Source organism: Argopecten irradians, chromosome 1 (assembly GCF_041381155.1).
Source record: "Argopecten irradians isolate NY chromosome 1, Ai_NY, whole genome shotgun sequence".
NCBI classification, from domain to species: domain Eukaryota; kingdom Metazoa; phylum Mollusca; class Bivalvia; order Pectinida; family Pectinidae; genus Argopecten; species Argopecten irradians.
In genome coordinates, this window is record NC_091134.1 from 47,408,514 (window position 1) to 47,433,080 (window position 24,567).

Below are 24,567 nucleotides of genomic sequence, written 5' to 3' on the forward strand. Positions count from 1 at the left end.
AGAATGACCTCATCTATAAAATGATATGATCAGTTCTTCGAGATTCAATCACCATAGTGATCTTGTTAAGGATGATTTATCATTATTAAGTTAATCATTAATCAGATATATTCAAACAAACTACCCATGAACTATTCACAAGAAATGGATGAGGATTCTTAGCAACACACCTCAATAACTTTGGCTATTTTCTGACTCTGGATCACAAGCTCACTGGTGTTGTCGGGGTGGAAGGCATCACCACGGTAACAGAGCATATCTCCAAGGTCAATTATTCCTGGTAAGCTGAGCTTCACACTTGCCTGTAAGTTACTGTCAATTTTCTACAAGAGAAGACAAGCATTGTCAGAGTTTAAATACTACTATCCATCGCTCGTTGTCAGGTATTCAACATTACCTCTTTGAAGTGCAAAGACTTTCTCAGTTACAAGCCTAAGAAATGGTTAACTTTTTTCTTAATATGATCTTATGTAAACTACACATTCAAACAGTAATAGAATACTTACTACGATCTCCACAGTACATAGTTTGGAGACAATTAACTTGTGAATCTGATCCAAAACAGGTACAGACCATTCACCGCTCTGTGTCATCTAAAACAAGATATATGTAATACAGCATCTGTTACTGTCGTGCTGGTCAAAGCGTTGATGAAAAATGTTATCAAGTTGCTAGAAAAGTTACAAAGTATATAAAATAACTACTTCAGTGAATTGCTACATTGTAGAAACATTGTTTATTCACAGTGTAGTATGCTATGACTGGTTAGCTTACATAATACATATCAATCTTTAAACTTCAAAAATAAACTAAGAAATCAATTATATTTTGTTTAACACTACTATAATTCAATTGTAATTAGATATAAATCAACAAAACAAAAATAAAATAAATTGATTGTATGCAAAAACACAAAAAGAGACCAAATTTTCAGTCTTCAAAAGTTATACAAGCAAGCTTCAAATATAATCTAACAATCAAGTAATTCAACCAAATTATCAATTGTTTAGTCTGATGAACAAAGTTATTTTCCAACAGTTCAAACAACTTGATAACATTTTTTATCAATGATTTGACCAGCACGACAGTAATCCCAATTCAAATCACTGCTTTTGGCTATGAATCCAATCATGTTTCAGGCTTCATAATTCAACACTCAAATTTAATATCCAGCAAGAGAGAAATTCATCAATCATTATAACACAAAATTTAAATTGAGAAGTGCCAATGAAGGTTAAGTAAATAGACAGACAATAGCTATGTAAACAAAGCTATTGGTAGTAGCAAATTAATCCAGAAGTACTCGGATACTTACAGGTGCAATGTTATTGAGAACACACTCAAAACACAGCTGTGGTATGTCTATGAAGTCCTCAACATTTGCCCGTAGTTGGTCAGGTGAAACTGTTTCAGTATTTCCAAAATCTATAAAGCTAACCTAAAAGTGAAAGCTTCAATGTTACAATTTACAGACCCAAAAAGTATTTCAATACATGCTTATTTTCCTTTAAATAGACCTACACACTTACTTTATCCAAATGTAAACAAAACACACAGCATTGATATTGTTTCTGGAGCTCTAAAGAATGAAAATGTTTCACAGATATTTTGCAGTTGCCTAGCTTGTTGTAAAGAACATGGTAATTTTGCGTGTTTGGTTTCAGAATATCATGCATGTCCCTCCCAACTCTCCTAATAAGTTTTTACTCGGTATTAATGACTTGACAAGTATGAATTGCTCACCAAAGCACTCAATCCTAGTTACTTAGTAGTTCTAGGTTGATAGAATCAGCTTTCTTACCTGTATGTATTCTGTCTCAATGTTCACGACCTGAGCACGATACCACATCTGGTCTAGATGGAACTTAGCAGCACATGCCTGGCCTTTCTTCCAGTCAACAGTAAAGCCATGCGGCTTACTTTTGCTAAACTTCTTATTCAGCCGCTTGGCAAGCTTCTCCAACACTGATTCTACAGAAACCAAACAATTCATTTGATCTGATTATACACAAATGAGTTGTAGCAAATAGCTAAGGATATGACTGTTTGTTTACTTGTATCTTAACTGAGAACATCAAAAAAGTAATATGGAATAATTGACAAAGAGCAATGGATTATAGTTCCATATACATGACCCTTTCACTTTCATAAGCTATAAAATACACAAGTTTTTCATATCACACTCTTTCATAAGCTATACAACACACAAGTTTTTCATATCACACTCTTTCATACTTTCATAAGCTATACAATACACAAGTTTTTCATATCACACTCTTTCATAAGCTATTCAATACACAAGTTTATACAATACACAAGTTTTTCATATCACACTCTTTCATAAGCTATTCAATACACAAGTTTTTCATATCACACTCTTTCATAAGCTATACAATACACAAGTTTTTCATATCACACCCTTTCATAAACTATACAAATATGATTTGCAAAAATAAATTTAAAAGAATAAGTTCTAAACAGTAAATCACGAAAATTGTACACTTACAAAATCTTACAACTACATATAAGTACAATGTAAACACACATGTCTTTCACTACATTTACGAATATCCAATTCATGTGAGAAACACCTACCATTTTTGATATCCTGCATGTAGATGACACCCTGGTGGTCGATGTATGTTGGGGTGCCTTGAATTGTTGAAGAGTTTGGCATGTCTGCAGGGAAGTAATAGACACAAGCCAGATCCCTGGGTTCCTCCTCGCCCATGATCTCTGTTGGTTCTAGCAGTTCCTCCTGGGGAATCATAGGCTTCACCTCACGTCTGTAGATACACATACAGAGTTATCATGAACCCACAAAACATCTTTCATCTGTATCTTATTTTAAGGAGGTATTCCCATTATACATACATTGTTTTAATTTTTCCTTACTATATTAAGCGAATTAGAACTGTCGTCCAGGAGGCCAACTTATATACCTCTCATCACTCAAGCATGCCAATGATTTCAAAGTTTGAATCAAGAACAAACAAAAATGCTAGTCAATCATTTTAAACAAAGGGGCATAACTCTGGAAAAGGTGGAGGAAGTATCTTGTTCCAATATAGATTACACACATATACTGTACATGTACTTAAATTCACGCACTCAAATTTTAGCTCTATGAGAGGGTATAGATTTATTGGCGTAATCTTGAATTTGTGCAATCTAACAATATTTTTTTTAAAATTAGCGCTATTATAATAAATGTTTTAAATTAGCGCTGTTAATACTTTTTCGAAACACACTATAGTTTGCGGGGTACAGGTAAGATTACCATAGCGTAGCATTCATTATGACAAATCAAAGGTACTCGTATTGTGTTAGTAAACAGTATGACGCGAACATTCATATCCGATATGTGCCTGCTTCATGTACAGGGGAGTTACAGCCCCTGGATGTATCAGGGAATGACGATTTTAAGCGTTCAGTTTAACGTCAGTTCCAGGACTGGTACTCAGCTGAAATAGATCGGGAAATGAAAACTGGAAAGGATCTTGCTGAAATCAAAGTAGACTTGCGACTTTCAGCTTTAAAACAACTACATGCCTGCTGGTTTGTATCGGCACATCAGGAAACCTCTCGTGGAGCAATTACCCGTGAATGGGAAAAGACATGGATCCGTGAAATTGTAGATAATGGCCGTGTTTGAACTGATTGCAAGTTATAAATACCATGAACTTGCGTTGTTCAATTGTAAAGATTTCTGTGCGCATGTGTTTAAAAAATAAAATGTTTAATGACCAATGACATAGTTTTACTTATTTTAACAGACCGTGATACTATACTGAATATATATCGTTAGATTTATAGTGTGGGTTGGGACAAATTTTAGCGCTGTACTTGAATTAGCGCTATGACTTGAGCACAAAAGGAGCTAAAATTAGAATACCGCTTAAATTAGTACACGTACAGTACACAGGGGATTGCTGCACATACCTTTAGGATGGGGACCACTTGTTTGATACAACTATCCTTTGGTTCCAAATGACTAATTACAATACTGTGTATAAAGATCAAGGGCTTATCCAGACTTCAGTATTTTTTGTTTAACATGTTAAGACCATAATTCTGGGTTTGTAGTTACCTCTTAGTTGGGAGCCCTAGTCCTTGTTCCACAATCTTGGCCCTAAGGCTGATAAACCTGTGTTTAGATGGCTCTAGTGCACTCTCAGCGATGTGTTCTTCTAGAAACAGATCTATAGCCAGGGAGGAATTCTCCATGTCGCCCTGTAATATATTATATTCACCCCGGTGATGTGGATATAACGATTTAATTGTTACATTGGAATTCATTATGGAACTGTGGCAGTTTTCTGTCTGGAATTCATGAAGAACATACAAAGTGTATAGACTATTCTTTCAATGTCTTCATATATAAATCAAATTCATATTCCATTCACAAATGTCTAATAATGGATGGGAACTTTCTCAATAATTTTCCTGATTTCCTAAGACAGTAGAAAGAACCTGCTCTATGTACAGAATATATTAACAACATATACGACTCTTTTATTCTGAATTTCCTCTCAAGAAGAATCAAACAAATCGTACCTCTTTCTTCAAGTAGAGATTGACACCCTGAACAGCATCCTCCATGAACTCACAGGCTGTACGTGACCACTTCTGTCCATCACCAGCTGGGACCAGGTCAGCAATATGACAGTGGAAAGCAAACGCCATGTCTTTCAGGAAGAACCTTGCTAGGGGACGTAGTTGATTCTGACTGACTGTGCATGTGTAACCATAGTCCACTAGCTTTACCTGTACATATTGTTATACAAAATGTAAATCAGATTTAAGATATCGTTCAGGCATTGTCAACATTATAATTTAAGAGTCAGATTCATCCAGACGTTTTCCTTTTCTGTTTAAGAGCTTTTTAATGACCCATTCATGTGTTTGAATAGTGTTTTGTTATAACAATTTTTATTATATGTATATTCAGTATGCTGATTGCTCTTCAAAAATATCTTATCCCCAAGACACCACAACATTCAATGTACCCTTCCCTACAAACAAGTTTTGAAAACTCCCCGCCCCTACACAGAAATTACGTGGTGGCCTTTATCTTATCAATTTACCTCTGCAAAAACAACGCTAACCTCCATCACATTTTTATGGAGTATTTTTTGGATCTTTCCTCTGTACCAGCGTCCGTCATGAGAGTATTTAGCGACACAGAATTCCGACACTTTCCATGACATCCATTGTGTTTCGGAGTCCTTGTACTCGTCCTGGAGACCCTGCATCATCCTGTTAACATGTATTAATTCTATAATTCAAAGACATCTCCTATATAAAAGCATACTTGAATTCATTAAAATTTTTGCTCATAACTAATCTCTCCTCATTTTCCCCCCCACATAAATGAATCCTGAAATAATTCCTGTGTCCTATGTAACAAATTTTACAAAACTATCACTTTTATATTGTGATTAATCATATGCAATATGGACGTATACATCTTCACTGAAAATTTCTATAATGGACACACTGGGTACAGGAGGATTTCTATAATGGACACACTGGGTACAGGAGGATTTCTATAATGGACACACTGGGTACAGGAGGATTTCTATAATGGACACACTGGGTACAGGAGGATTTCTATAATGGACACACTGGGTACAGGAGGATTTCTATAATGGACACACAGGGTACAGGAGGATTTCTATAATGGACACACTGGGTACTGGAAGGTTTCTATAATGGACACGCTGGATACAAGAAGGTTTCTATAATGAACACACTGGGTATAGGAGGATTTCTATAATAGACACACTGGGTACTGGAAGGTTTCTATAATGGACAAACTGGATACAAGAAGGTTTCTATAATGAACACACTGGGTACAGGAGGATTTCTATAAGACACACTGGGTACAGAGGTTTCTATAATGGACACACTGGGTACAGGAAGGTTTCTATAATGAACACACTGGGTACAGGAGGATTTCTATAATAGACACACTGGGTACAGGAGGATTTCTATAATAGACACACTGGGTACAGGAAGGTTTCTATAATGAACACACTGGGTACAGGAAGGTTTCTATAATGGACACACTGGGTACAGGAGGATTTCTATAATGGACACACTGGGTACAGGAGGATTTCTATAATGGACACACTGGGTACAGGAAGGTTTCTATAATGGACACACTGGGTACAGGAGGATTTCTATAATGGACACACTGGGTACAGGAGGATTTCTATAATGGACACACTGGGTACAGGAAGGTTTCTATAATGAACACACTGGGTACAGGAGGATTTCTATAATGACAATGGGTACAGGAGTTCTATAATGGACACATGGGTACAGGAGGATTTCTATAATGGACACACTGGGTACAGGAGGATTTCTATAATGGACACACTGGGTGCAGGAAGGTTTCTATAATGAACACACTGGGTACAGGAGGATTTCTATAATAGACACACTGGGTACAGGAGGATTTCTATAATGAACACACTGGGTACAGGAGGATTTCTATAATGGACACACTGGGTACAGGAGGATTTCTATAATGGACACACTGGGTACTGGGGTACCTACCTGTCTAGGCCGTCTGATCCTGATGTTGCTAGCTGAACATGGAAGTCTGATGGCGACTGGTAATGGCTGATGATGACCTGGACATTACCAGGTGAGTCTGGTTCTGATCCTTTGGCCTCATCACCAGAAGACTTGGATCTCTGTTCAGCAGCTTTGATGTCTACAGACAAACCTGTCAAATTCAAGTCAAATTATAGGTAACTGTTACATTTGGGAACAATGTCCACAGACAAATCTTTCAAAGTTGAGTCACACGTAGGTAACTACTGCATCTAAGAATTTTGTCTACAAACAAACTTGCTAAAGTTAAGTTAAGGAGATATAAATTCTATATCCTATTATAGATCTTACCTGATGATTTGGCCTTTGTTGTTGGCTTTGATTCTGTGATAGGCTTTACTGGAGATGCTGAGCTCGAACTTGAGGTAGATGACTTTCCTTTGTCTGTTGTCTCATCCTCAGATTTTGCTAATTGCCTGACAGCAGCCTCTGAACGCTGACTGGCTTTCTTCAACGCTTTTTTTGGTGACACCACAGGTGTATTGTGACTAGAATTTGACCTTGATGATGATCTTGAAGTGGTTTGACTACTAGCCAGAGGTTTGCTTAAGGACTCCGTCTGCCAGAAAGAAAACAGGAAATGAGCATGAGTAAACAGAGCACATTCACTTTTTATGACAAAAAAGGATCCTTTAAGTGTATACCATATAGTCACTTATTTTCACAGAGGTAATATTTTTTCAATTTCAGGGCCATCGCTACAATCACAAAATATAGAGAAATGTTTGAATTATTCATCCTAAATGCCAGAATGTAAAAATTTAAAGTGTAAAATAAGTGAGTATATACCATATAGTCACTTATTTTCACAGAGGTAATATTTTTTCAATTTCAGGGCCATCGCTACAATCACAAAATATAGAGAAATGTTTGAATTATTCATCCTAAATGCCAGAATGTAAAAATTTAAAGTGCCAAAAATTCTATTTTCTCATTTTACACACTGAATGCCAGAATGTGAAAAATTATACTAAAAATTATACTATGTAATTTTTTTTCTCTTCTGCGTGATGTTTAAATTTTGACCCTCAAAAATATGCAGCTCTACGGTATGAATTTTTGAGGTGTAAATTCTGTACATGAGGTACTGACCTGGCTATCTGTGGCACTGTCCTCAGAGCTTGTTACTAGTTCTCCTACACCACCCTTTGGTAGCTGATTGGATCTGTGGAAATGGCATCAGTTAACAGCATTACAGAGTGGAGAGGTAATCAGTGGAAATGGATATGTGTCTACTGCAACAGAGCTTTTTGATGCCCATATGCAAGATACATACCACTCTACATGATATTCAGCAATACAGAGCAAGCACTCAGTAAATGCGTAGTGGATAAAGTGTTTGAGCTTAATTGATAAAAGAAAACAGGACTAATGCACCAAATCAATTGTTCTGCAAAATGACCTTCACTTTTGACCTTAGGTTTGAAAAGCAATTTCGAGCAAGCACACATGAAAATTGGCACAAAGTTCAATTTGTTTTGCTCAATGCAACTCAAGTTGCTAAAGTAACTGTGACTTTCATGTTTGACCTTTAGAAAACAGTAGAAGAGAACTTACAATGGGCCTGTACTGGTGGTAAATCCACGGCCGACAAGCTCACTGTTAACACTGTAGCCTCCACTCGTATCGTCATACATGACCACAGACAGACGATCCTCCACCATACCTATAACCAACCACTGAAATATTATCACTTCTATACATAACATATTTGTCTGATATTTATCCATATAATCACAACCATTATTTCCTACTAAAATGAATGTTATTGATTCCTAATGTTAATTAAATATATACATGTATATATCGAGGTATAATTCGTGCACATGCATTTATACCTAACCTAGTGGTGAACACCACTTTTGGGAAAACAAGTGTGGGAAGATACCAGTATAAACAGAAGCACACTGTCCTTCAAAAGTTCTGTTACCCATGCAGTTTTAAAAATAAAATTCATTAACTTATTGTTTTTTAAGAGTTTTCTCAGAGATAGTTTGCCAGCAAATTTTAACATATGTAACAGAACTTATGGAGGGCAGTGTATCTGTAGAAATTAGCTTTGTAATGTTGTACTAAGTAGTTGTACCTGTAACTTTGAGGGAGAACTGTTTCATAGTAACTCGGTCACTCCACCATCTCTTTGCCTGTAAATAACAGAGTCATGTAATTCCTCTTTTAATTGTTTAAGAAAAGAAACATAGTTTATCATACAATTTCAATGATTTGATATGTGATGTAACATTTTTGTGACTCTTCAGTTTCATTGAATAATGGTGGGGATTGGGAATAACAAGATACATGTTGCAAAGGTAATTCCTTTTAAATTGGTCACATATTATCTAGGTACTTCAATGTGTGGGCTGTGCGACTGACCTGTTGGGTGTAGTCTGTAGGAGCTACATCACACAGCTGGCAGTGATGAGCCTAAAATAAGAAATTATATTTGAAATATTCTAAGCATAAATCACCATTCACCATGATGATACAGTTAACATCATTGCCTGAAATTCAGTAGGACCATGGAAACATTGAGTTATCCTAGTCGTTCAGTTAACTTGATTATATTGTTAAGAGTTTAGTAAGTACCAATATAATACTTCAAATTACACAGCTTCAAGCTATATGAGATTAAATTAACAAGGTTCATTTTTTTAAAAGCAGAAATTCGAACCTCAGCTCATTGTCTTCAGTTTTCGCATATTTGTAAGAAATACATGTTTTATCCAACACCAGAAATTTTCTTTATCTGACTAAAATCTGTATAAATATATAGTATTTACCTGAACCGGTAAGACGAGGAAGTTGTCCAGGATTTTACAGAGTCTGCTGACATCCACTGTCTCTATGTTACCATAGTCAACATACTGGACTGTAACCATCTTGTTACCAGGGAGATCCAACACCTGAGCCCGGTACCAGGTATCATCAGCCAGGAACCGTGCCACACATATCATACCTGTAACACATACAATCATCATACCTGTAACACATACAATCATCATACCTGTAACACATACAATCATCATACCTGTAACACATACAATCATCATACCTGGTAAAGCAGTATCATACCTGTAACACTTACAATCATCATACCTGTAACACATAAAATCATCATACCTGTAACAAATACAATCATCATACCTGTAACACATACAATTATCATACCTGTAACAAATACAATCATTTGTTTCTATGTTTCAATCTCTAGGTGGTCATTATCAGGACATAATCTGATAACTAACTTCTAACAATTAAGCATGTAGATAATTCCCTTACCACCATAACCTGCCATGGATGTTGAGGATCCTTTATGAACTTATACAGTAATATCATACCCATTAACTCATATTTGTTTGTATTATGCATGGTAACATTATATAACATCTATATCTATAAAATGTATTGTAATACCATACCTATAATATATACCTGCACGGCATGAAGACCTGATTATCACGGTAACTCACCTATCCTTGGACAGTAGACAGTCCACATGTCTCCTCTTTCCATGTTGTACTGCTCTTGCATTTGTTGCATCATAGCATGAAAGTAGCTGAATTCTTCTCCAATCTTCAACAAAAGAAATGGAACACTGATGAAGACGATCACCTCAGGAAATGAATTATATCCACAGTTGTTCCTTCACAATAATTTGATTATTATATCTTGAATGTTAATATCCGGCAATGGTAAATTGTGCTGTTGCAAATAACTTTTGGACATCATTTAGCAATTTTGGGTTAAAATGAGACCTTACCTGCTGTACGTAGAAGTTTGCTGGATCATTAGCACATGTGAGGTGGGCATCGAACCGAGTACCTGGTGATACTGGACTGGCACATAGGAAACGGCGCTTAGGGGCAGCCATACCTGTGATTAATGTCATCGTAGTGTTATATTTATGACTAGCAGGAGACTAATATCACAGTATTTCCAATATTACTGAGGGACATGCCATTTTGAATCAGATAAGAATTTCTCCTCTTCATTCTCAATAATATGGAATATTCTGTAATCACTTGCTCTTTGATGTATGGAATACATTAGAAAAGTTAAGCAACCTTATGTAGACGTACACTTGACGTTATCTGTTTACATCATGAAAACAATGTTTTATAACACATACGTGTATGGAGTTATGTTAGCTAGCTCTGTTCAGCTATCAATTTCTCAATGTTATGTGTCTTATTCAAATGCAATTACACACTGTAAGATAACATTAACACTTAAAACAGAAATTTAATACTACCGGTATAAAATTCATTAAAAACAAGAGGCCCATGGGCCTTAACGGTCACCTGTTTGTTCAAACTTTTGTGTGAGTGTTAGGACTTAATGGAATGGCACCTTAATTGCTATAAAAAATTCCAGTATAAGCCTGACCGTGTTATTGTGGTTTGACATACCACCTTCACATTTCTAGTGCTAGTTAACCTGGAGGGGGGTTTCATCTATACACTTTAAAATAAATATGAGTTTTGGTCGAATGGTTATAATCACTTCAACTAAATATTGTCGTTCATAAGAACTACTCCAGGCAGGTGCTACTTACAAAACTCATGTAAAGATTGAATGGAATTTTGATCAGTAAATTGTTGAACCAGAAAGGAATTGATGTATGTAACCCAATTTCAGAAGTTTGTTAAGTGTTTCACAAATTTTTGTGGAATTCTGATTATTTAGTAGTGATAATTTCATTTTTGTGTTGAAGTTTTCAGAAGTACCTTTTAAGCTTGTCATTTGATTGATTACGTGAACTTAAATTGGGTAGATTGGGTTTTTCATATATTCAGATATGTGAACCTCAATTTAAAGACAGATTATCTCTTTTGACAATCTTGTGTAATTTATCTTAATTTAGAATTATTATACAGTGGAGCTAGGTTATATTGAAGTCCTTAGGGAATGTGAAATCTATTCAAATTATCCAGATTTCAATGTAACCAAGGAGAAAGGCTACAGATATGTGTGAAAAGGGATAATAATTCATTTCAAATATTTCAAGTATTTCAATATGTAACCTATTTCAAATTAAGTTGGTTCATATATTTGAAATCAATATATATATATACCTGATAGTACCTGATATTCTAGGATGTAATACCTTTTACTTTTAAACTATTAGAGGGGAAAAAAATTGTTAAAAAAGAAAAAAAACTTTAAGTGAAGCTCACAAGCATAAGTATTATGGTAGTGCCAAACTAAAGGTTTAGGTTTTAGTTTTTACTGACTCTTATAGAAACTTTACTTTTCAATTGGTAAATCATATCACAATAATTACATAGTTATCAGTGATGGGATCAGTCAGCTGTCATTGTGTAGTTTATAAAGACTGTGTTTAAATCATTTCGTTAAAAGTGGTCCCAGTACACAAGCTGTGTTCACTGAAAATAAACAGTCTTTAGAAATTAATTTTTCTAAACTTTAAAGGTGATATTGTACATAGATCAGCATTCATGATCTGACTTGTTCATACAGTTTAAAATAAATATTTCACAAATAGCAGAATAGCTTAGTATAAAATAAATAAGGTTCAAAATAACTGAATGGTTACAATAGGGTTGTAATGTAGAGCGTATTGGAATTTAGGAGTTTAAGGGTGGTCCTGGTATTGTAGCTCAGAGTGTTATTACAGACTTAACAATTAGCTACTGTACACTCAGATATTCTCATATAGACAGAACAATGACAATAAAATATTTTGTTCTTCAATTTTCAGCAAGTTTTTCCCACAATTTTCAAAAATTTGTGTTCTAGTAAATGATGCCTTGGTACACTTTGATAATAAGAATGTAAATAATGTATTTAACTACAGCATAACAGAATCGTGTAGATTTTTAAATCCCTTGTATAATTTTCTCAAACATAGCATGTCATTATGATGGTAGGAACTAAAACATCTGAATCGCTAATTATTGCACTTTAATCATTTTGTTTGTAATCCTTTTAAAGCTATTCAAATCATGTCTATTTAACAACTATCATTACAATATACTATTTGCCTTTGAGCCGGCCAGGTATATTGTTAGCGATGTGTATTGACACGAGGTCTACCTTTGATGTGTAAATCCATTGTCTCCCTGTCTACAGGTGTTTTAACTTACTCGTCCTGTTGTAGTTTTGAAAACTTTGAAATGATGTGGGATTTAAACTTGGCACAAACAGAGAACCATCTATGATCAATTGTAAGGCTGAAAATGTGTGTAGGAAAAATATTTCTTCAACAAAAATTTACATTGGCACATTAACTTTGAAATATTCTGGAATTTTACCGTTAAGCTGTCGCAATCAAGTAATATATATCATTAGATTTTAAATATTTGTGAAGAGAACACTTCTTCCACAGAATTTTAATCTGTTTGTGGTAAGTAATTTAAGGTTTTAGACTGGAGCAAGAGCAAAAAATTAAAAAAAAAAAAAAAAAAAATTATTCAGAATTTTTTTTGAGATATGGTTTCCTTTTTCAGACTGTGGTATCAACGCCCATAAACACTGTAAAGACTTGGTTGTAATGGAATGTCGAAGTAAGCAGCATGCAGCTTGTAATCGACGACAAGACTCAGTAACAAACGGTACGCTTTTCTTCAATTTTGGTTTAGGTTGATTAGTTTTAGCCTATTAACAGCCAGGGTTTGATGGTGGAGGAAAGTCAGAGTACCAAAGAAAAACCACCAACCAGTGATCAGTACCTGGCAACTGCCTCACATGGGCTTCAAACCCGCGACCCAGAGGTGGAGGACTTGTGGTAATGTAATGTTGGACACCTTAATCACATGCCAGTGAAGCCCCTGCTTTTCCTTCGAACTTATTTCTGTGAAAAACATTTGATCCATTACTATTAAATAAGACAAAACCAAAAACAAACTTTTTATCAATCATGTTGTTTTGTTATTTGATTGATACAAAAGGAAAGAGGAAACTTTACAACTATTAGCATATTATGCGGAAAAACAATGTTGACATCTGCAATCATTCCTCCTGTTAAAAATCACTTGTTTGTGTAACAACTACTTTAATGGTGGACTGGTGTCCCTGTACAGGTAGCTCGCGATCATTCTTGTAATAGACGATATGGCAACATTTATTTGATATTCATCAGAACCCTTCAGACCCACAACTTGATTTATCGCAAATTTAATTTCGATTAACTATAATAGAATTGCGAGACTTAACCTTTTCCTGTCAATAAACCAATCACTAATAGAAACATCAGAATCTAATTAATATTGTGAAACAAATGTTCATTACATGTTTCATGCACTCCCTACACAATACAATGACATTACTCATCTAAACGGGAAATTTTCACAGCGACCAGAACGGAATCCATCGGGACCACCAGGGCCACACGAGACAGAGGAAATCTATTTCAGGGACGTAACGCATGAGAAACTCGCATAATAACTGGGGAACGAGAATTTTACGAGAACAAAGAGTCAGCTCTACTCTCGTGTTATTGAAGGGCGGATGGAGTAGAGATAGCTGAATAAATATATTTATCAATTAATGTTAGTTCATTAAGTACAGATGTAATATCAAAATCATACAATTAACAGAGTGATTCACCAATTTCAGGTGAGACATTGTTTTAAGGTGTGTTCCTTAGTTTAAACAAACATCACTGCTAGACAACCACCCCGGAACTAATAAAAAATAAGATTTTTATTTACAAGTCAAGTTTAATGTAACAAAGGTTATATTCATGACAAATGATATATCTTGGTCTAAATATTAGATTCCTTAAAACCTCAAAATACGACCTAACACTAACACAGACTATTTTTCAGATTACAACAAATAACAATAGGTAGAGTACTGAAGGTGGTATGCTATTACCACAACAAAATATAACTACACCTGGATTATGACAAAGACAGCGTTGCCGAAATTCTTAGAAATTTTTGTGTTAGTCAATCCAATCATAGTATATTTACCGTATACAATATATTACTGGATGTTTCACAATCAGATTTGTCGACATCCTTTAAAAGGCATTGAGTAGATTGTGCCATACAATCTGGTAAGACTCATTATAATACGGTACAATAAGTTTGAAATGAAACATATCCAAAGCCGCTTTGAGGTCTAGAGAAATAGTTTTGCATTTTTTGCTATGCATCCAGTAAAGAGCTTTGGATAAGGAATTGCATTGTTATAGACATGGGGCAACCTGCAATCAAAGGGATGAAATATTCTATATAAAGATTCTGTTTATAGAAAATATGTTTTAGGAGTTTACGGATTTAAAAAGACTATTGAATATTTTATTAATGATCAATGTAAAATTTGCTTGCAAATTTTCCTATATACATTACTATGTACAACATTTTGAAACAACTTTTTTGAGGATTAATCTAACACACATATTATTCTACATCTCGTGATTTACTAAGTTGTACCTTAGTAAACAATAAGGAAAAGGATATGCAAGGGTTGCATTCTGAGATTAATGATTTCATTAAGATTCATGTAGGTAATGAATCGATTGGGGTAAAGGAGTTGTATATTTTAAGGCAATGTCAAAGACTTATTCGCCAACCATAAAGATTTTTGATACTTTACTCTCAGAGTTAAAACTTGTCCGTGGTGACATGGGAAAACTACTAAAATAATCATCATGAGAATGAATATATCTAAACATATCAACTACCAATATTGTAAGATTGAACTACTAGGAGTATCCAAATAATACCTGAAGGCGTCCAAACAAGTTGTTTCTGAACCTCACGATACATGAAAAGGACATGATACTGTAATAGAATGAACTTTCTTTTCTTGACAACAACATTGAAATCAAAAATGGCCCTGTATTCTATAATTATTGAGGCAATTTCCAGGTAACAAAACCGATTGTTGTCATGCCTTAGACATCCAACACTCTATCAACAAGTCTAATCTATATTTTGTGGAGGTCCCAACCTTATGTATAAATTGATTTCCTCAGTCCTTCAACATGGGAATTAAGTTTGTACTGTTAGTTCCAGTATCTCTTGGTATACAGTTTTTGGCTATTGACTAATACGAGCATATAACAGCGTTATACTAATCGATTTATAAGAATATATGGTAAATGAACACTCCTCCCGAATTACTATTTAGAAAATACTATGAATGGAATACAAATGGTAATTGGAATGGTTTATCCTAACCCAATCAGTAGATGGGCCAAAATATTACTTTAAAAATATACCAAGTAGACCTCAAGGATAAAAGTCCATCGTTACCCATTGTACAGTTGACCAAAACTTATTTACACATGGGTCACTTAGAGATGTCTCAATCCGATGGAAAAATGTTTGGCTGTGCAGAATGAGGCTTTACCGAAAGACGTGCCGTATCCAAACATGAGGGTTGATATGTCTCTGTGCAAAAAAAAAAAAAACAGACGCATGTTAGCAGCATTTTATTCACACATACAAAATGGAATTTAGGTAATATCATCACTATATAAACATTATATATTATATGCAAAACAATGATGCAATGCATTTTGTGAATCAGCAACATTGTTTCATTACAGCTCTATAATCCCTCACCAAATATGAAAAATATTGATCTTTATAAACCAACAATAGCTGAAATTACATATTACCCAGTAAGTAATGTGTAGAAAAAATTAGGCCCGCAAATTGTTATACAGAGTGCCAGCCAGATTTCGCCCATCTTAGTGCCCTTAAACCCTGTAAAAATACAACAATATGTCACACAAAAAACGCTATGTAAGAGGAGCTGATTATAACTCTGTATCTAATCTTAGTTCTCAGACATCAGTCTCAGTGACCAGGCACTCTGTAAGTGCTACTACTAGAAGTTTGATTATTGTGTACACCCTAAATAATTTTGTCGCTTTGTCTCCCCTTGAGTTCATATTGTAATCAAACCCCGTTGAATCTTATGGAACTGGACTTCTTAATTTATATGATTGCTTCTTTTTGTGTAAACGTGAAGGAAATAAAAAAAATAATTGTAGTAAATCAGTAATTGATCATTCTTTTTAATCAGATCCAAGTCTTTGAATTAATTTTTTTTACTTTCAGCATGATGCTGTTTAATAGTGAGTTTTTTTATCTGAAAACACATTGTGCCTAGAGTAAACCCTTATGCAATATAATATATATGCATCGGCCATTTAACGCTGATGAATTTTAGTATGTATGATTATCATGACCATCCTTGCAGTTTTCTGGAATGATAGTAAAGTACCCGGGTAAATTTTTTCCAAATGAAAATATAGACCAGCCCTGTATAATTTGTTCACAGATGCATGTCCATTGTCAAAGCTGGAAGTTTTAATATTGATCATAATTCACTTCCAAAGTTTTAAAAATCTCATCATACTATACATCACAAGGCCAACATACATGCTATCCAAAACTTGCAAGTTTTTTGTCTGTTTTTTCTTAGCTTGTTATGTGTATGTACGTTAAGAAAATTGACAAAACAGACTAAGAATCTGTAGATACAGAAATTGGAGTTAGTGGTAGGACCTAGAGAATTCAAACTTTTGTGGGAACTTTTAGGTTGAAGACAATTTAATTGTTTTAGTTACTTTTAGTATAGACTTTATCAGAATCAATGTTTATATTCATGAACACTCCATATAGCATCAATAATATTGAATATTTCACATGATTTAAGTTTATCTGGGATATCCTCGTATATAAACCCAGGTCAAAATAACATTAAACTTAATACTTTTATTGTCTTTATATCTCAATTAAAGTACTGAATGTAGGTAAATATCCATGTATTACAATTCATACGATGTTTGTTGCCTAGTGGAGGAATACATCTCCAGGTTCCGTATTGTCACCAAATCAGTCCTATATAAATACCACCCCTTCTATTCCACCATTTAAAATACAAAAATATTCAAAATTTATTTACAAACTTTTTGTTTAGGACATATGCGAAAAAAAATGTTTACAAACTTATACTTATGTAAAATTTGTGGTCAAATAAGGTAATATCAGATGAAATACATTGCAATAAGAGAATTAGGTATTTGGATTAGGATGTAGAAAACCCGGAATGTTTGTATTAAATCATTGATAAGTTAAAAAGCCGCAAATATTCAGTTAAAATGATGTTACGTTGAATAACTTAAAAACTAAATATGATATTTGACTTCAATCAGGCCCGTGACAAGTTGATGGCGCGAAACAAGATAATGGAGGTCCAAGTTATAGACTAGCAATGACCAAATCGTCACTCTCAAGTCCTCACGTCGGGATGATCCGCAAAAACACAATATACATTCATCCACGAGCAAATGGATGCCCTTCACATTACAACTGATACTGAAGTCTTGATGGCAATGTTCATGTCATCCACACATACATGAAAACTCGTGGTTAACATTGTGAAGGAGTTGAATGCTACAAATTATGGATAACATTTTTTTGAATCCCCCGACCCCGCCCATCTGACCACATTCCAATACATTCTGAAATAATATTATAGAAGGACCTCACGATTTACCTAAGCTCCATAAATCGAATAATAATTTTGCTGACCCTATAATTGTGCAATGGGAATTAATCCATATCGTGATTAAATGACCACCAAAGGCGAGATAAAAACATCATTGACGTTGTCTCAAACAGGGATTTTCAGTAAGTACTTAAGATTTCTAGATAGACGTCCAGTGAATGATGGGAGGGAACCATGAGAACGTGACTAAAATGTTCTAGTGACGTAACAACTAAAATATGGCGGCCATGATTGATCTCCGTAGAAATGTTATACATTAGTCAATTAACAAAACAGACCTATGAACAGAGTGCTACAGTGAACAAGGTATCATTTAGAGGAACATTCCATTGTGATAGAAACTGTACACAATCCCATTAAAAAATGAAACTTAATTCTGTTTATATGGGGAGATTTTGAGCTTAATATCTTGTAATGGAACGATTTAGGGTTGATCGTCAGAAAGTTTTCCTTTGAGAGGATATACAGTTTGTGAGCCCTGTGTTTCAGTGAATGATACTGGACTGACACACATCCAAGGTTATTTTCCCCCCCCCACAAAAAGTGAAGAGAACAGGATATCCAACCCCAAAACCAACACCTCACCACAAGAGCAGAAGATGGTGACATGGTAGTTAATTACAACAGAAATACGTGTTAATTTTAAGGTATGAAAATGCCCCAAAACAAATTAACATTAAGATTGAAGTGACCCACATTAAAAGCTGAAATATAAAATGGTAAGGTGTTGTATTTACAACAGGCAGAGTAACATCTCAACACTCAATGAGATGTACAGGAACGAGAAATAATATGGAAAAACAACAATGCTTTGTGTGGTTTGGACTGGAATGTAAGTGAGATGAACTATCAATGGCTACAATGACCAGGAATATGATGAGGCGACAATGAGTCTTAGAAGAAAATGTGACGTGTCCTATATTTTCTTTCTCCAAGTATATATTGAAACAAAACTGTTTAAAATTCAACAAGTACCTCGATTTCCAGCATGTCCAGGGAGAGATATCCCATGTGTGGGAGACTAAAACCTATGTATCAAGGACTACGTACTGCACCACACTGGGTAGGTTACAGCTCTCCAGAAGACCAAATATGGCTGTCCAGTGTATACAGACCCCTTAGTAAGAGACTTCTATTCTCTCACGGCCACATCCTTATTGGATCAAAGGACAATGTGTTGTACATATGTGGCTCACACACTTCCGAGTGTTTTGCTGGACAATGTCAGCAAAACTATCACATTAGTTCTCACTCAAACCTTGACCGTTGGATATTGATTTATCCTGACCTTGACCTTGTAAAATTTCCTTCTCAACCATGGAATATTGGCATGACCTATGGGTTAGTAATAACTCCACCTCATTTTGTGTATCATTTCCACAGTTGTACACAAATTTTTTTTATATCATTTGTTGATATAATAACACATAAGAAGAAGGAAGAATTTTTGAAGAAATTTAATAGAATTGTCATATATGACAGGCAATCAACAATTTGATGAAACAGGGCATCATTTTCTAACAAAGTTCAAAGCAGTATTTTAAATATTAACAGAGAAAAGAACAATTTGACCTTGACCTCGTCCCTTGTGATGGTACATAAAAAACTAAATTTATATTAGTGCAGGTTATATTTTTGAACATGTCAGAAAAGAGTTGGCCTATAAATATAGATCTGATACTTCCACTTCATCAGTAGTCAACACATCAATCCAAACAGGTACTGTGTGGTCCTATAGTGTCCACAAAATTAAACATAATGTCTATAATAAAAACATTGGGATTCATTAACAACAATCATGGTAAATACGATTGAATTTCTTTAGCAGTTATCTTTTTCTTCTATCTCTACAAAAATCCAAAAAGCATTCCTGTATCAGTTTATCCTTTAATTCTTAGGATACACTGTACATACAATATTTAACTTTTATTTTTGATGAGCTTTTCTTAATGACAAAGAGAACGTATAATAATATTATCATTTAGGTTTTTTTTGTTTTTTGTTTTTTTTTGTGATTTAAAAGATTGGTTTACGATCTTATCTACAATGAATTCAGAGTGCGATTTATCAACCTTATCAAATGTTCATAAGACAATTTTATATCATTTTGATCATTAATTTAATTCTAACCAAAGTTTATTTAATTTGTGTATGTGTTATAGTTTCAATTGTTACAAAGATAAAGATTCATCTGGCTCTGAATTCAGTAAGCAGTAATTAACCCAGTTAATTTAGGTATTGAGGTAAAAAACATGACTAAAGTTAGAAATCCCTTTCCATTAGTTGGAACACTTGATTATGAAATGAAGTTCAGAATCATTGGACCACTATGAGACTGAGTTTGAATAGCAATGTCTATAAGTTAGAACAGAGGTCCTGGGACTTTGTTTTCTATTGTATATATAATAATTATGTAATGTTATAATTTGGACGGTTCACCCATGGGGACCTACAAGTGATAAAGGTTAAGTGCAATAAAAATTATATTTATACATGTTTTATAAGGAGGCGGGTAATTAAGGCGACAGGTTGTTTGTGATTTTCTAATTTACCTGTAAGAAGAGCAGGTGCCTTAAGTCTACCCATTATGTACTGCTTCTTAAAAAAGGATCTCTTTCTGAAATGAAACCCTAGTTTCTATTTTTCCTGTAATTACTTTATGATAGTAATAGATCAATTTGTATGCCTAGTGCTAGCATACATTTTAACTGTAACGAAGGATAATTAAGCTGTAACTTCACTATGTGTATGATGGTGTTTATGTTTTTCTGAAACATAAATGACTTTTCATTAAAGTATCATCATGGTATCTTTCATAATTTCAGTATTGCAGCTGTATTATTGTAAATCATTATTTAACTTGTAGTTAGGAAAAGAATTCATTATATTTTATCATTTCTTTAACCTGATATTTGGGTCAATCATCAATACTTGCTCCAAATTAGCTGAAAATAAGAAACAGAACGAGATTATTAACAGTAAGGGAGATAATTTTATAGAAAGGGAGATAATTCATACATTTTTTTTTTAAATATAAACAAAAATATTGAATTATTAAGTATCAAAACACCTAAGATTTGTTTCTATCAATGATTTGCAGAAATAATGATTCACAAAATGTTTTAATCTGACAAAATATAATCTGTAATTTTTTCTTTCATGATGCTCATTATTGGAAATACTGGTCAGTTTATTTGTTGAACTATTTTCATGATGGAATAAATTAAAAAAAAAAATTGTGAAGCATGCCTCATCAATTATATGCTTTAAGGAAACTAATACATGTATTTGTGATCCTCTTTTTCCAAATTATTTAAAGGTGGTAAAAGTTTTAAAAAAAAAAAAAAAAAAAAAAAGGAAAAAAGTAAAACAAATATCTGTTGAGATATAAAACTTTTCAAACTTTTTTTGATGTATGGTTATAAACAAATATTGCTGAATCTTCTTTATTATTATTTTTCGTATGAAAAGCAATAATATTTGTTTTTGGAAGAATTCACTTAAAAACCTGTAACGACAAATTCTGTATAAGTAGTCTAGTCAGACTAGTTGTCTGGTGTTCATATCTCTAATTATGAAGATTGTTTTGTCTTTATAGAGTTAATTGGGTATTTCTTAATTTATTTTGAATAAAATAAAAGTACTAACTGTTTAAATCAAAATCAACAAACTGCTCTAGATGAAGGATATTGCCATTATTGGCAATCGTCTATTGATGAGATGTTATAAAGGGAGGTAAATCCTGTTTATAGTAAGGTTTTACTCATAACAAAAGAAAACCAACTCTATTGCCAAAATAACTTGTGAACATAGAAAAAGCTCAATTTTTAAGACATTTTACATACTTTGTATGACATTCCATCTGAACCACCTGATCACCATACATATATACCTGGTAGTGTTATATCCTCACCATCTCATTGGATCATTTTGTTGTGATCATGTTACTAATGGCAACACCGTATGGTGTAGTGATCATTTTTATAATCTACTACTGCTGCTAGTAAATGAACAAAACCTGTCTTGTTTTTCACAAAATATGTATTTTCTTTTATATTTTGTATAACAAAACAACCTAATTGGATACCAACTTCGCTTGCCAGGAGTATAGGTATTCAGTATGATATTCTCCCTGAGAGAAAGTATTGAACTGAATACCCTTGGCTATCAAAGTTGATCGCATACTTAACCTCAGCTTTTCTATATTAGCACACTCTTTTTCTCAACAAAATCTCAAGATCAAATTTTGTCTGTTATGAATGTCATGTAATGGTGTTTTTAGTTTTTAATTTATTTCTGATCTGACCAATTATGTTTAACTATTAGAACACTGTCACTTGTTTACATGTGTTACTACAGAAAGTATCAGACTGTATTTTTACTGTCATTCCGTAATCAAACTATCGATACATTCCGCTGTTAGGAATCATTAATGTGTACTAGAACAACCATTCGGGGCTGCTTGCTGGCATTGCAGACCATGGTCTAGACATTTATTTATTTTCTACCACCCAACATTCACTTCGGATGTCAGTCAGTTGAAAATTAGGTTCTGATGAATTTTACCAAAAAAAAGCTAAAATTATATTTTAAAATTTATCTTCACATTGTTTTTTTTTCCTCATTTTTTTTGGTTGACATTTTCAATATTTTTATAAATTTTTAACTTTCAAAAATCGTTTTGATATAGAAGCTTATTTAAAACACATGTTACCAATAAATTCTACTAAACGACATTATTTCAATAGAGAAAATGGAGTCCCCTAAGTTTATGTTGGGTGGTCATTATGTGTAGATGTATTGGGCAATGTTATTATGTGTTGAGTGTTGGATATCATTAAACAAGCAATAGACAACAGGAAAACCTGCCTAAAACAATGTTAAATGTCTGGGTTGTACCTGTGAGGAGTGTATGTGTATAAGTGTGTGGGGAAGGTGGTGTGACGTACGTGTGTGTTGATGGATCTGATGTGAGAATTTTTACTATTGTTTGTGATGTACACAAACATGGGTGCTTCGTTCATATAGAAATGACAAATTAAAACATCTATGTCAATAAATTTATAGAAAACTACTCAATGTGTTTGTTTTAAGAACATGGACCTTTACCACATCAGATACCTATAAAATGATTTGTTATAAGAACATGGACTACATCAGATACCTATAAAATGATTTGTTATAAGAACATGGACCTTTACTACATCAGATACCTATAAGATGATTTGTTATAAGAACATGGACCTTTACCACATCAGTTACCTATAAAATGATTTGTTTTAAGAACATTGAACTTTACTACATCAGTTACCTATAAAATGATTTGTTTTAAGAACATTGAACTTTACCACATCAGATACCTATAAAATGATATGTTTTAAGAACATGGACCTTTACCACATCAGTTACCTATAAAATGATTTGTTTTAAGAACATTGAACTTTACCACATCAGATACCTATAAAATGATTTGTTATAAGAACATTGAACTTTACCACATCAGTTACCTATAAAATGATTTGTTTTAAGAACATTGAACTTTACCACATCAGATACCTATAAAATGATTTTGTTATAAGAGAACATGGAGCTTTACTATATCAGATACCTATACAATGATTTGTTATAAGAACATTGACCTTTACCATAGAATCAGATACCTATAAAATGATTTGTTATAAGAACATGGACCTTTACTACATCAGATACCTATAAAATGATTTGTTATAAGAACATGGACTACATCAGATACCTATAAAATGATTTGTTATAAGAACATGGACCTTTACTACATCAGATACCTATAAAATGATTTGTTATAAGAACATGGACCTTTACCACATCAGATACCTATAAAATGATTTGTTATAAGAACATGGACCTATACTACATCAGATACCTATAAAATGATTTTGTTATACAGAACATGGACCTTTACTACATCAGGGATACCTATAAAATGTATTTTGTTATAAGAACATGGACCTTTACCACATCAGATACCTATAAAATGATTTTATTATAAGAACATGGACCTTTACCACATCAGATACCTATAAAATGATTTGTTATAAGAACATGGACCTTTACCACATCAGATACCTATAAAATGATTTGTTATAAGAACATGGACTACATCAGATATCTATAAAATGATTTGTTATAAGAACATTGACTACCAATACCTAGTAAAATGATTTGTTATAAGAACATGGACCTTTACTACATCAGATACCTATAAAATGATTGTGTTATAAGAACATGGGACCTTTACTACATCAGATACATATAAAATGATTTGTTATAAGAACATGGACCTTACCACATCAGATACCTATAAAATGATTTGTTATAAGAACATGGACCTTCTACTACATCAGATACCTATAAAAATGATTTGTTATAAGAACATGGACCTTTACCACATCAGATACCTATAAAATGATT

At 33.7% G+C, this 24,567-nt stretch overlaps 1 protein-coding gene across 1 annotated transcript in view; it reads right to left on the minus strand.

Annotated features, from left to right (window-relative positions):
• LOC138329339 (RING finger protein 17-like) overlaps positions 1-24,567 on the minus strand; it is a 78,570-nt gene that overhangs the window by 10,230 nt on the left and 43,773 nt on the right. The window contains 17 exon segments of the mRNA XM_069276298.1: positions 171-323; positions 507-593; positions 1,316-1,438; positions 1,802-1,971; positions 2,596-2,786; positions 4,091-4,233; positions 4,558-4,767; positions 5,088-5,259; positions 6,565-6,736; positions 6,916-7,183; positions 7,717-7,789; positions 8,182-8,290; positions 8,711-8,768; positions 8,998-9,048; positions 9,405-9,580; positions 10,095-10,197; positions 10,385-10,497. Coding sequence (XP_069132399.1) covers positions 171-323; positions 507-593; positions 1,316-1,438; positions 1,802-1,971; positions 2,596-2,786; positions 4,091-4,233; positions 4,558-4,767; positions 5,088-5,259; positions 6,565-6,736; positions 6,916-7,183; positions 7,717-7,789; positions 8,182-8,290; positions 8,711-8,768; positions 8,998-9,048; positions 9,405-9,580; positions 10,095-10,197; positions 10,385-10,497 — 2,372 coding nt within the window.